This window comes from Balaenoptera borealis (genome assembly GCF_965194805.1).
Source record: "Balaenoptera borealis genome assembly, chromosome: 3".
NCBI classification, from domain to species: Eukaryota; Metazoa; Chordata; class Mammalia; order Artiodactyla; family Balaenopteridae; genus Balaenoptera; species Balaenoptera borealis.
The window spans coordinates 75720531-75735857 of NC_138866.1; the positions used below are offsets into that span (position 1 = coordinate 75720531).

A 15327-nucleotide genomic window follows, 5' to 3' on the forward strand; every position below is an offset into this window, starting at 1 on the left:
ACGTTCCCTCTATGCCCACTTTCTAGAGAATTTTTTATCATAAATTGGTGTTGAATTTTGTCAAAAGCTTTTCTGCATCTATTGAGATGATCATATGGTTTTTATTCTTCAATTGGTTAATATGGTGTATCGCATTGATTAATTTGTGTATATTGAAGAATCCTTGCATCCCTGGGATAAATCTCACTTGATCATGGTGTATGATCCTTTTGATGTGTTGTTGGATTCTGTTTGCTAGTATTTTGTTGAGGATTTTTGCATCTGTATTCATCAGTGATATTGGTCTGTAATTTTCTTTTTTTGTAGTATCTTTGTCTGGTTTTGGTATCAGGGTGATGGTGGCCTCATAGAATGAGTTTGGGAGTGTTCCTTCCTCTGCAATTTTTTGGAAGAGTTTGAGAAGGATGGGTGTTATCTCTTCTCTAAATGTTTGATAGAATTCACCTGTGAAGCCATCTGGTCCTGGACTTCTGTTTGTTGGAAGATTTTTAATCACATTTTCAATTTCATTACTTGTGATTAATCTGTTCATATTTTCTGTTTCTTCCTGGTTCAGTCTTGGAAGGTTATACCATTCTAAGAATTTGTCCATTTCTTCCAGGTTGTCCGTTTTACTGGCATAGAGTTAGTTGCTTGTAGTAGTCTCTTATGACACTTTGTATTTCTACAGTGTCCATTGTAACTTCTCCTTTTTCATTTCTAACTTTATTGATGTGAGTCCTCTCCCTCTTTATCTTGCTGAGTCTGGCTAAAGATTTATCCATTTTGTTTATCTTCTCAAAGAACCAGCTTTTAGTTTTATTGATCTTTGCTATTGTTTTCTTTGTTTCTATTTCATTTATTTCTACTCTGATCTTTATGATTTCTTTCCTTCTACTAACTTTGGGTTTTCTTTCTTCTTCTTTCCCTAGTTCCTTTAGGTGTAAGGTTAAATTGTTTATTTGAGATTTTTCTTGTTTCTTGAGGTAGTATTGTATTGCTGTAAACCTCCCTCTTAGAACTGCTGTTGCTGTATCCCGTAGGGTTTGGATCATCGTGTTTTTGTTGTCATTTGTCTCTAGGTATTTTTTGATTTCCTCTTTGATTTCTTCAGTGATCTCTTGGTTATTTAGTAGTGTATTGTTTAGCCTCCATGTGTTTGTGTTTTTTACATTTTTCCCTGTAATTTATTTCTATCTCATAGCGTCGTGGTCAGAAAAGATGCTTGATATGATTTCAATTTTCTTAAATTTACCAAGGCTTGATTTGTGACCCAAGATGTGATCTATCCTGGAGAATGTTCTGTGTGCACTTCAGAAGAAAGTGTAATCTGATGTTTTCAGATGGAATGTCCTATAAATTTCAATTAAATCTATCTGGTCTATTGTATCATTTAAAGCTTGTGTTTCCTTATTAATTTTCTGTCTGGATGATCTGTCCATTGGTGTAAGTGAGGTGCTAAAGTCTCCCACTATTATTGTGTTATTGTCAGTTTCCTCTTTTATAGCTGTTAGCAGTTGCCTTATGTATTGAGGTGCTCCTATGTTGGGTGCATATATATTTATAATTGCTATATCTTCTTAGATTGATCACTTGATCATTATGTAGTGTCCTTCTTTGGTAACATTCTTTATTTTAAAGTCCTTTTTATCTGATATGAGTATTGCTATTCCAGCTTTCTTTTGATTTCCATTTGCATAGAATATCTTTTTCCATCCCCTCACTTTCAGTCTGTATGTGTCCTAGGTCTGAAGTGGGTCTCTTGTAGACAGCATATATATGGGTCTTGTTTTTGTATCCATTCAATGAGCCTGTGTTTTTTGGTTGGAGCATTTAATCCATTCACATTTAAGGTAATTATCGATATGTATGTTCCTATTACCATTTTCTTAATTGTTTTAGGTTTGTTTTTGTAGGTCCTTTTCTTCTCTTGTGTTTCCCACTTGGAGAAGTTTTTTTAGTGTTTATTGTAGAACTGGTTTGGTGGTCTGAATTCTCTTAACTTTTGCTTATCTGTAAAGGTTTTAATTTCTCCATCGAATCTGAATGAGATCCTTGCTGGGTAGAGTAATCTTGGTTGTAGGTTCTTCCCTTCCATCATTTTAAATATATCGTGCCAGTCCCTTTTGGCTTGTAGAGTTTCTGCTGAGAAAACAGCTGTTAATGTTATGGGAGTTCCCTTGTATGTTTTTTGTCATTTTTCCCTTGTTGCATTTAATCATTTTTCTTTGTCTTTAATTTTTGTCAATTTGATTATTATGTGTCTTGGCATGTTTCTCCTTGGGTTTATCCTGCCTGGGACTCTCTGCACTTCCTGGACTTGGGTGGCTATTTCTTTTCCCATGTTAGGGAAGTTTTTGACTATAATCTCTTCAAATATTTTCTCGGGTCCTTTCTCTCTCTCTTCTCCTTCTGGGACCCCTATAATGCGAATGTTGTTGCATTTAATCTTGTCCCAGAGGTCTCTTAGGCTGTCTTCATTTCTTTTCATTCTTTTTTCTTTATTCTGGTCTGTGGTAGTGAATTCCACCATTCTGTTTTCCAGGTCACTTATCTGTTCTTCTGCCTCTGTTATTCTGCTATTGATTTCTTCTAGTCTATTTTTCATTTCAGTTATTGTATTGTTCATCTGTGTTTGTTTGTTCTTTAATTTTTCTAAGTCTTTGTTAAACATTTCTTGCATGTTTTCAATCTTTGCCTCCATTCTTTTTCTGAGGTCCTGGATCATCTTCACTATCATTATTCTGAAATCCTTTTCTGGATGGTTGCCTTTCTCCACTTCATTTAATTGTTTTTCTGGGGTTTTATCTTGTTCCTTCATCTGGTACATAGCCCTCTGCCTTTTCATTTTGTCTGTCTTTCTGTGAATGTGCTGTAGGATTCATAGGCTGCAAGATTGTAGTTCTTCTTGCTTCTGCTGTCTGCCCTGTGGTGGATGAGGCTGTCTAAGAGGCTTGTGCAAGCTTCCTGATGGGAAGGACTGGTGGTGGGTAGAGCTGGGTGTTGCTCTGGTGGGCGGAGCTCAGTAAAACTTTAATTCGCTTGTCTGCTGATGGGTGGGGCTGAATTCCCTCCCTGTTGGTTGTTTGGTCTGAGGCGACCCAACACTGGCACCTACAGGCTCTTTGGGCTAATGGAAGACTCTGGGAGGGGTCATGCCAAGAAGTACTTCCCAGAACTTCTGCTGCCGGTGTCCTTGTTCCTGTGGTGAGCCACAACTGCCCCCCACCTCTGCAGGAGACCCTCCAACACTAGCAGGTAGTTCTGGTTCAGTTCTCCTGTGGGGTCACTGCTCCTTCTTCCGGGTCCTGATGCACACACTACTTTGTGTGTGCCCTCCAAGAGTGGAGTCTCTGTTTCCCCCAGTCCTGTCCAAGTCCTGCAATCAAATCCCACTAGCCTTCAAAGTCTGATTCTCTGGTAATTCCTCCTCCCGTTGCTGGACCCCCAGGTTGGGAAGCCTGATGTGGGGCTCAGAACCTTCACTCCAGTGGATGGACTTTTGTGATATAAGTGTTCTCCAGTTTGTGAGTCACCCACCCAGCAGTTATGGGATTTGATTTTATTGTGTTGTGCCCCTCCTACCATCTCATTGCGACTTCTCCTTTGTCTTTGGATGTGGGGTATATTTTTTGGTGAGTTCCAGTATCTTCCTGTTGATGATTGTTTAGCAATTAGTTGTGATTCTGGTGCTTTCGCAAGAGGGAGTGAGCGCACGTCCATCTACTCTGCCATTTTGAACCAATCTCTATTGTTGTTGCTTTAATGAGATATAATTGACATATAACGTGTTAGTTTCAGGTGTACAACATAATTTAATATATGTAAATATCATGAAACGATTACCACAATAAGTCTAGTTATAGTTGACATCCATCTCCACATACAGTTACAAATTTGCTTTTTCTTTATCCTTTATTGTTTTTACATTTATTATAACTACTGGAATTGGTAGTTATAATTCGTAATTATAGATTTATGTGTTTAACTTCTTATCATCTGTCTCCCTCACTAGAATGTAAGTTTCACAAAGGCTTGGACTTAATCTTCTACATAGATGTAAACCCAGTGCACATCAAAGAGGTAAATAAATGTTTATTGAATGAATGAATGAATGAAATGCATCAACCCCAGATGCCAAGTGACTAACTCATTTATGACCAAATAGTTGAGTCAAATCACCTGGACCTGTCATAAAATTCCTCTGCATGTGTCTTCATCTCAGTATCTTAGAATCACTGGCTTTTTTTTGTTTGCTTCCTTTTATTAAATTTAATTTTTATTGGAGTAAAGTGGATTTATAATGTTGTGTTAGTTTCAGGTGTACAGCAAAGTGAATCTGTTGTACATATCCATATATCCATTCTTTTTTAGATTCTTTTCCCATGTAGGCCATTACAGAATATTGAGTAGAGTTCCCTATGCTATACAGTAGGTCCTTATTAGTTATCTATTTTATATATAAATAGTATGTATATGTCAATCTCAATCTTCCAATTTATCCCTCACCCCCCTTACCCTCTGGTAACCATAAGTTTATTGTCTACATCTGTAATTCTATTTCTGTTTTGTAGATAAGTTCATTTATACCTTTTTTTAGATTCCACATATAACTGATATCATACAATATTTGTCTTTCTCTGTCTGACTTACTTCACTCAGTGTGGCAATCTCTATGTCCATCCATGTTGCTGCAAATGGCATTATTTCATTCTTTTTTTTATGGCTGAGTTATATTCCATTGTATATATGTACCACATCTTCTTCATCCATTCCTCTGTTGATGGACATTTAGGTTGCTTCCATGTCCTGGCTATTGTAAATAGTGCTGCAATGAACATTGTGGTGCATGTAACTTTTCGAATTATGGTTTTCTCCAACAAGGGATTAATCTCCAAATATACAAACAGCTTATGCAGCTCTTTATCAAAAAAACCCAAACAACCCGATCAAAAAATGGGTGGAAGATCTAAAAAGACATTTCTCCAAAGAAGATATACAGATGGTTAAAAAGCACATGAAAAGATGCTCAACATCACTAATTATTAGAGAAATGCAAATCAAAACTACAATGAGGTATCACCTCACACCAGTCAGACTGGCCATCATCAAAAAATCTACAAACAATTGGGACTTCCCCGGCAGTCCAGTGGTCAACACTCCATGCTTCCAATGCAAGGGGTATGGGTTCAATCCCTGGTCAGAGAACTAAGATCCCACATACTGCATGGTGTAGCCCAAAAAAAATAAAAATTCTACGAACCATAAACGCTGGAGAGGGTGTGAAGAACAGGGAACCCTCCTACACTGTTGGTTGGAATGTAATCTGGTACAGCTACTATGGAGAACAGTATGGAGGTTCCTTACAAAACTAAAAATAGAGCTACCATATGATCCATTTTGGCCTGTGTGCTCAGCTCAACCTTTCTTCACTTGAAACTAACTCAAAAGTATATTGCCACTACATGCTAATCTTCTTTTTAAATGTAAACCTATTTCCAGGTATGTTAATTATCTTGCACAGGTAAGAAGAATATAATCTATTTCTTATTCAATAAATAGAGGATTTAAAAATAGAGGCAGGAGAAGAAACTTCTACTGCCACTGTCACGAGTGTTTGAGTTACCTATACACTCCCTGTAACTTCTTTCACTTTTCCCAACTAATATAAGATTTTTATTTCTCTGTCTATGTCACATATTTATTTAAAATAGTGGCTCTGTAAGATCACTGTGTGGACTGGTGCTGGTCTATGTGTGCCAGAATCACCTGGGCAGCATTAAAATAGGGATTTCTGGGGTCTACTTTATATTCTGAATTAGGAGATTTGGAGAAAGACCTTGGAATCTATTCTTTTAAAGACCTCCCCAAATAATTATGAAATAGGCAGTGCTTTAGATCATTATTAGTCTTTGGATGTCAATTAAATCAAAATTTTGGCTCAATTATGATTTGATTGGCACTAATTTCCTTTAATCTCAGCTAAAAAGGTGTGTATGCTCTTCTCTTCTACTAGGAGTAGAGCAGAGATCATTAGGCCGGAGAAACCAAGTGTAAGAATGTATGCACAAAATAGAGGAGAGTGATCACAGATAAAAGGGCAAGTAGTTATGGGCGGTCAAGATAGGAGAAGAGATTAAAGTTCAGATCCAGGTTATTTAATTCAAGTTACTGTCTGTCAAGTCCTGTTTTGAAGGTAAGGTCTGGTTTAATTGGTTGTACTATTGTCCATACTTGACTAGGCAGAAGTAGATGTATTTGGGTTTGTGTTTCGAGGTGCCAGTAGGTAAAGACCTACTTTTTAAGCTGGAATAGAAGTGAGGAAAAAATATTGTGATCTTGGTTCACTCATGAGCTCTTATTTGCTTTGGCTAATTTTTGTGCACATCTGAATTTTTCTCAAGGCAGTTTTCATGTCCTTGTTCCAGAGACTGTAGATGAGCAGGTTTACAAGTGGGGTCACTGATGAGTACACCAAAGTTACAATCTTCTGTATCCCAGTTGGATTTCCAGAGGTTGGGCTGATGTACATCATCATGATGGTTCCATAGAACAGAGACACTACAGCCAGGTGGGAACCACAGGTGGAGAAGGCTTTACGTCTGCCAGCGGCTGAAGGGACACGCAACACTGTTCTGAGAACCAGAGTGTAGGACCAAAAGATGAAGAAGAAGGTGATGAAGATTATAAGAGAGCTCAATAGAGAGCAGGAAAGCTCAATTCCAGGGGCAGGGGTGCAGGACAGGACCAATAGGGGACCAGGGTCACAGACAAAATGGTCAGTAGTATTGGGGCCACAAAAGGGGAGTTGTGTGATAAAATAGATAGGGACTGGATAGCAGAGGAACGCTGTTACCCAGCAGAGGGCCACCAAGTTCATGCAGAGATGGCTGTTCGTGATGGTAGGATAGTGGAGAGGTTGGCAGATGGCCAAGTACCAATCAAAAGCCATGAGGGGCAGTAAGAAGATCTCAGTGATGCCCATGGAGAAGAAGAAGTAGAACTGGAGGAAGCAGGCAGTGAAATAGATGGTTTTGATTTCAGATAGGAAGTTCCTTAACATATTGGGAACAGTGGTGTTGATGTAACAAATCTCCAGGAATGAGAAGTTTGCCAACAGAGTGTACATGGGCATGTGAATTCTGTGATCAAGCTTCACTGCAAAGACAATGGCTCCATTCCCAATCAGTGTCAGGATGTAAGACATGGAGAACAGCACAAAGAGGAGGACCTGAACCTCTCTAGTTCAGGGAAAACTCAGGAGTATGAATTCAGCCCCTGTGTTGACTTCTGACACATTCATGGCTTCCTAAGAGGTGGAGAGGAAAGAATGACCGTGACAAAGATGACCTTATTCTCTAATCTTCAGGAATATTTCCTTTCAGAGATCCGTAAGTCCCTCAGATTCTATTACTCTATTAAACAAATAATGTAACTATACTGCTGAAGACTGTCAAACTTTGAGAGTGCTCTATATGATCAGACTTTGAATTTTGGACTTTCTTATTCCTCTTTCAGTATTTTCTCAGATCCAGCAAAAGACAGGATCTTATGCAATAAGCAGCTTGGAGAAGGTTAATGACAGTACTTGAAAATATAAATAAGTATGAACATTTTATATTTATATCTATAGAATAAGATATATAGACCCTTAATATTGGACACAGAATTTCAATTCTGTGGATCTCTTGAATTAGAGACACAAATGCTAGGCATCACAAGAGGAGGAGAAAGGTAACAAATAACACAATGAAATTAGTGCATTTCACTTTTATTCTGGATCAGTCTTGGAGTTATAAGTATTAGCTTCTTAAGATGTTTTGATAACCCAGGCAGGAAATGTCAAATGTGCCATCATTTCTGCAGTGTTCATCATGGTTTGTTAACTCAAGGAAACTTTGAAAGTCTAGACATCTACATAATAGTCCCATCTCTTACCAGGTATTTTAATACTTCTGTAAAATCTTGGTCTATGTTGAAACCAGAAAAATACAGAAAAAGTGAACAATGGATCTGGTATATTACAGACTTTCGAGATTTTTGCCTGAGATGTCAGGAATCCTAGAAAGGCTGCTATTCTTGTAGTTTATGGATATATGGAGAGGATCATAAATGTCAGATACTCATAAGCAGAGATCTCTGGGAACCAAGGACAGTGGTGGGAGCCATAACTGCCCCTCTGGACAAGGTTGTTTTGGTAAGTGGATTAAGAGCTTCTTTTTCTGGGTGAAAGTTAGTCTTGAACTTTGTGTGACTTCCATGGTGAGAGAAGCAAAAACAAAGCCATTGAAATCACCTGATTCTGTTGCCAGTCATTTGGTCGTAATTTATTAACTTATTTTTTGGACCCCCCTCTGTTAGTGAGGGACACTTATCACTTGTGCCAAAATGACCCAAGTGACATGATTGAGTGATGATACTTATTCAGGAAAATGTAAGTGAAGAATACGGACCCAGAAACTTTCAATGACAGTATTCTAGCTAAGAATATTCATTTATGTATTAGTTATAAAATGTATTACTTTCCAGATCACATAATGTCATAGCTTTAAGGATGATCTTGATGATTGCAACTAGTGACACAAAGGATGAGAGAAATTCAGAATTTTTCATGTCACATTTCCTTGCAAGGCTCCTCTTCAGTCTGTGAATAGATCATATATGGCACAGCAAAAGCTGTGAATAATTCCTCTGTAGCAGGAATTGAGAGTTACCCAGAAGCCAAAGTAACCATGAGGAAGGAGTGAAAATAGCAAGAAATAATTTCATGTATGAGGATTCCAATGGCTTTGTAAACCATGTGGGAGTGAACTCATCCATCTGCAGTACTCAGTCATCGCCTTGCTCTCCCTCCTTGCAAAGGCAGCAGACAATCATCGGCTCTGTGGCAGAGCCAAACACAGGTTAAAAAAAACTGAAGTTTTTTTTTTTTCTGCCTGCTCTTCATAGCTGCTTTGTCAGTTATTTTCAGATGTCACTTTGCTAACTTCTTTGTTCACCCAAAGACCTGGTTCTGACTGGGTACAACTCCTGGTTAATAAGAACAGAATTTATATACATTGAGGCTCTTACCTCATTCTCATCTCCCTCATTTCACTGATTCACAGCTCTCTTAGTTGTAAGGATGAATCTCCTTACATTAATTCATGTAACTTGAGATGCTATTATTTTTACAGCCACACAAAAGAAGGCAAAGCTAAAATGAACACCTAAGAGCTGTCCTATACTTGTACCTCTTCTGAACACATCTCCTCATAGAACTCATGGGTCTGATTTGTCATCTTCTGTTTTTGCTGCAGCAAAAGGCAGGCAAGATGGAGGGCATGACATCCTTGGCAGCCAACAGCCAAGAGAGGGGGTTAACCTTGCTGGACACCAATACTGGTTTGGAAAGAAATTGGCATATTTGCTGTACAACAGAGACTTATCTATGTTGCTCTGAAACCTGTTTTATTCCTCGTGAGGGAGATAGTCTCCTATGAATTCCAAAAGTGAGAATTTATGGGGGAAGATTGGTAATTGTATCCGAAATGTTCCCTTCCCTCAGGAGTCCATTAATTGGCCTTTGGGACCCAGCTTCTCCAGTAGTGAATGATCATCTCATGTTATTTTTAGAGCAGATGTTTATTTTGTCCTATGAACAGGTTACTCTCATGATGGTGCAAACACTACAGCAGTACCAGCTTAGCTAGAACATGAAGCTTTTGTTTATCTTTTATTCCTTTACATTCAATTTTATTCATTTTTTGAGTCTGTCTACAAGTTTTGGACTCTCTTATTTGTCAATATCAGAGTTACGTCATGAGAGTTCTCATTCTTTTTCCTATTGATTCACTCTGTCTTGAAAAGGATTATTCCCTTTTGATTTTTGGTAAAACGCGTTCTCTCCTGGGGCAGCTCTGTGCTTCTAGCATGATAGTGATAAGTAAATATCATTTCATGGTGAGCAGTTCCCAGGAGACCATGGTGCAAGTGGTGAAATGCCAAACTTCTAGAAGATTCCTCTCCATCTAACCCTTTAGAGTATTTCAAACTGTGTTTAGTAGATGTCCCTGAAAGTTGACATGATTGTTGAAATTTTCCTGCTTCTCCACCGCAATGAGAAGCCCGAGCACCGCAACAAAGAGTAGCCCCAACTCGCCGCAACTAGAGAAAGCCTGCACGCAGCAACGAAGACCCAATGCAGCCAAAAATAAATAAATAAATAAATTTTAAAAAGAAGAAATTTTCTTGCTTCTTTTAAGTGAGGAATTGCTGAGAGAGATGACTCAAACTTCTGAACCCCTTTGTTTTTATTACTTGCATGTGTGTGCATATGCACATGGGTATGTATGCATTTAGATCAGCTATTTAACTATGTTTTTTTTTCTATTATTGGTTTGGAGCAATCTGTAATGAGACTGACTCTTGCTAGCAATTTACTAATGACTACATATCATTCAATGACAAAAGAGGTTTTTTGGGGGGGCTGTGAATTGAACTTGCTCATTTTCTCAGCATCATTTCTGTAAGGTAGAAGCATTTTTTTGTCTTTTAAATGGTAACATCACTTCTTCCATCATAAAAATTGATATTCTAGGATGCACAGTCATCAAGTTTTTCAGAAGGATTTATTCATTAAAATGTTTGGTGTTTGAGGGCACAAAGAATTTTCTTGACACTAATTTCTGCCAAAATTATCATTAGGAACAAAGAATTTATTCAACTTTCATAGGGTGAAATGTGATGTTTCTGATATTTGAACTGAAGTATTAAATTGCAGAATTTAACAGGAGTGAGTTGAGGAATGCTTTTGAGCTTTAATATATCTATATGTATATCTATATCCATATCTATATCTCCAGATATGTAGTAAAGTTCTCCCTCCTGTGCAATCATGATCTGACCACTAAGCTAACCAAGCAGAGACTTCAGTAGCTCTCCATAACATGTGATAGAGACTTCACAGAATTAGTAAAAAAAAAAAAAAAAAGGCAATTAAATAAATAAACAGCAACATCATCAGCAACAAAAACAATAATCACAACAAAACCTGGAGAAGTGAGGGAAATTTGATATTCAGAGTTTCCACATTATATTTTTTTTAAACATCTGGTTTTAAATAAAAAAAATAAAGAGAGACATGCAAAGAAATCATATGGCCCATATATAGGAAAAAAACAGCAGTTAATAGAAACTTACCTCAGGGGAGTCCAGATGTGGACTGGGTTGGCACATTCAAATGGTCTGAAAGAAAACAATTATCAAGCAAGAATTTTATATCCAGCAAGACTGTCTTTCAAAAAATAATGAAAAATTAAGGCACTCTCAGATAAGCAAAAACAGAAAATTTGTTGCTGGTGAATTTGCATTACAAGCAATATTAAAAGAAGTCCTTCAGACAGAAATGAAAGGGCACTGGACAGTAACTTGAATCTATTCAAAAAAGTAAAGAGTACCAGTAAAGATAATGGTGAAGGTAAATATAAAATAAAATCTAAATGTGTTTTTACTTGTAACTCTTTTCCTCTCCTGATTCAAAAGATCACTGCATAAAGCAATAATTGTAAAACTGTGCAAATAGGCTTATGATGTATAAAGATGTCATTTTTATGACAAATGCAGTAAGAAGAAGGGAGAGAAAGGATCTATATTGGACCAAAGTTTTTGTTTACCATTGAAATGAAGTTCAGACCAATTCAAACTAGATTGTTTTAAGTTAAGATGCAACCACTAAGAAAATAACTTAAAAAAATGTGGCAAAAGAAACAAAGGGGGAATTAAAATGGCATACTAAGAAATATATATTTAAGACAAAAGAGGTAGTAATTGAAGAATAGGATTTCAAAAATAAAGGAGAAAAAGTATTCCTTCCAACTCATTCTATGAGGCTAGTTTTACTCTGAATCCAAAACTAGACAAGATATCAAAAGGAAATAAAACTACAGACCAGTGTTGATTGGTACGAATATTATTCTCATAAACATGTTAAAATATAAATATAGTTGGGTACATAGGATTGTATATTGAATGTGTAAATCATTTTCATTTGATAGAATTCCAATTCAAATCTTTCTGTCTTCCACACAGATTAACAGAGAAAGTTAGAGCTTGGTCTGAATCAGAAAAAAAAATACTATAAAATTGTACCCTCATCTCGTAAATTGACCCTTTGTATAATGGATCAAATACTGCTGACATGTCTACTTCTGCGTTTTATACATATTTTCACATATATATAAATCCACACATATAATCTGGCAATGCTCCTTATGTGATATAAGGATTATGTAAATCAGAATGACGAATAAGTCCACTTAAATCCTTGGGCAAAGTTAACATTACAGGAGAATTATGGTGACATTCATAAGTTCATGTTTGCTTTCCAAAAATAATAATCCTATAAACTGTAAAAAACACTGGCCCCAACCAAAAGATTATATGCCAGGTAAGGATGCCAAATGCAGTTTACACAAAGCAATAACAATAAAAGCTGTGAGTTTTACTACTGCTTGGGGGAATACGTCACACATTTACTTTTCCTCTATGAAAGAAACTTGTGCTAAGAAACCACTGCGTTCTCTATGCAAATGGAAAGTATGGGATATGTAAGGAAAGGGTAAAAATTCAGTTTAATTTCCATGTGTGCCTGTTCAAATAATTTTAATAGTCAATCTACATCTATATTAATTGAAGATATTGACCTGTAATTTTCTTTTTATGTACTGTTTTGTATGGTTTTGGTATCAGGGTAATGGTGGCTCATAGAATGAATTTGGGAATGTTCCCTCCTCTTCAATTTTTTTTTAGAATAGTTTGAGAAGGATAGTTCTTCATATGTTTTATAGAATTTCCCTGTGAATCCATCTGGTTTTGGACTTTTGTTTGCTGGGAGTTTTTTTTTTTTTATTACAAATTCAATTTCACTTCTAGTGATCAGTATGTTCAAATTGTCTGTTTCTTCCTGACTCAGTCTTGGCAGGCTGTAAGTTTCTAGAAACTTGTCCATTTCTCCTAGGTTGTCCGGTTTGTTGGCATATAACTGTTCATAGTATTATCTTAGATTTTTTGTATCTCTGTGGTATTGGTTTGTCATTTCTCCTCTTTCATTTCTTATTTTGTTTTTTTAGGTCCTCTCTCTTTTCTTCTCAGTGAGCCTGGCTAAAAATTTATCAATTTTGTTTATATTTTCAAAAAAACCAGTTCTTGGTTTCATTGATCTTTTCTACTTTTTAATCTCTATTTTATTTATTTCCTCTCTTATCTTTATTATTTCCTTCCTTCTGCTGACTTTGGGCTTTGTATGTTCTTCTTTTTCTAATTCTTTTAGGTGGTAGGTTAGGTTGTTTACTTGAGATTGTTCTTGTTTATTGAGGAAGGCCTATATTGCTATAAACTTCCCTCCTAGAACTGCTTTTGCTGTATCCTATTGATTTTGGGAAGTTGTGTTTCCATTTTCATTTGCCTCGAGGTATTTTCTGATTTCCTCTTTTATTTCATCATTGACCCATTGGTTTTTTCGTAGCATGTTGTTTAGGCTCCATGTGTTTGTTCTTTTCCCATTTTTCTGCTTGTAGTTAACTTCTAGTTTCATACTGTTGTGGTCAGAAAAACAGCTTGATGAAATTTCTAACTTCTTAAATTTGTTGAGGCTTGTTTTGTGACCTAGTATGAGATCTGTCCTGGAGAATGTTCCATGTGCCCTTGAAAAGAATGTGTATTTTGCTGTTTTTGGATGTATTGTCCTGCAGATATCAATTAAGGCCAACTGGCCTATTGTGTCATTTAAGACCACTGTTGCTGAGTTTCTGCTGAAAGATCAGCTGTTAACCTTATGGGGATTCCCTTGTATGTTATTTGTTGTTTTTCCCTTGCTGCTTTTAATATTTTTTCTTTGTATTTAATTTTTGATAGTTTGATTAATATGTGTCTTGGTGTGTTTCTCCTTGGATTTATCCTGTGTGGGACTCTCTGCTCTTCCTGGACTTGATTGACTATTTCCTTTCCCATATTAGGGAAGTTTTCAACTATAATCTCTTCAAATATTTTCTCAGTCCCTTTCTTTTTCTCTTCTTCTTCTGGGACCCCTATAATTCAAATGTTGGTGTGTTCAATGTTGTCCCTGATGTCTCTGAGACTGTCCTCAATTCTTTTCATTCTTTTTTCTTTATTCTGCTCTGCAGTAGTTATTTCCACTATTTTATCTTCCAGGTCACTTATCTGTTCTTCTGCCTCAGTTATTCTGCTATTGATTCCTTCTAGAGAATTTTTAATTTCATTTATTGTGTTGTTCATCATTGTTTGTTTGCTCTTTAGTTCTTGTAGGTCCTTGTTAAATGTTTCTTGTATTTTCTCCATTCTATTTCCAAGATTTTGGATCATCTTTACTATGATTACTCTGAATTCTTTTTCAGATAGACTGCCTATTTCCTCTTCATTTGTTTGGTCTGGTGGGTTTTTACCTTGCTCCTTCATCTGCTGTGTGTTCCTCTGTCTTCTCATTTTGCTTAACTTACTGTGATTGGGGTCTCCTTTTCGCAGGCTGAAAGTTCGTAGTTCCTATTGTTTTTGGTGTCTGCTCCCAGTGGCTAAGTTGGTTCAGTGGGTTGTGTAGGCTTCCTGGTGAAGGGGACTGGTGCCTGTGTTCTGATGGATGAGGCTGGATCTTGTCTTTCTGGTGGGCAGGACCGTGTCTGGTGGTGTGTTTTGGGGTGTCTGTGACCTTATTATGATTTTAGGCAGCCTCTCTGCTAATGGGTGGGGTTGTGTTCCTGTCTTGTTGTTTAGCATAGGGTGTCCAGCACTGTAGCTTGCTGGTCATTGAGTGGAACTGGGTCTTAGTGTTGAGATGGAGATCTCTGGGAGAGCTTTTGCCATTTGATACTACATGGAGCTGAGAGGTCTCTGGTGGACCAATGTCCTGAACTCGGCTCTCCCACCTCAGAGGCATAGGCCTGACACCTGGCCAGAACACAAAGACCCTCTCAGCCACATGGCTCAGCAGAAAAGGGAGAAAAAAAGAAAGAAAGAAAGAAAAAATAAATAACTAAAATACAGTTATTAAAATAAAAAACAATTATTAAAAATTAAAAAGTAATAAAAAAGGGAAAAAAAAAGAAAGAAAGAAAGAAGAGAGCAACCAAACCAAAAAACAGAAATCTATGAATGATAACAAGCACTAAAAACTATACTAAAAAAAAAAGGGCAGACAGAACCCTAGGACAAATGGTAAAAGCAAAGCTATAGAGACAAAATCAGACAAAGAAGCATACACATACACACTCACAAAAAGAGAAAAAGGAAAAATATATATATATCTTTTGGGAAGTCTGAGGTCTTCTGCCAGCATTCAGTAGGTGTTCTGTAGTA

General features: G+C 36.9%; 2 protein-coding genes across 2 annotated transcripts in view; one reads left to right on the forward strand and one right to left on the reverse strand.

Annotated features, from left to right (window-relative positions):
* The window catches only part of LPCAT4 (lysophosphatidylcholine acyltransferase 4), a 162631-nt gene that overhangs the window by 49977 nt on the left and 97327 nt on the right, over positions 1-15327 (forward strand). The window lies entirely within an intron of this gene.
* Positions 726-15045, reverse strand: LOC309625475 (olfactory receptor 11H6-like). Its single transcript, XM_082385070.1, has one exon. It carries the CDS (start codon positions 7184-7186, stop codon positions 6338-6340), a length of 849 nt encoding a protein of 282 aa, XP_082241196.1. The 5' UTR covers positions 7187-15045; the 3' UTR covers positions 726-6337.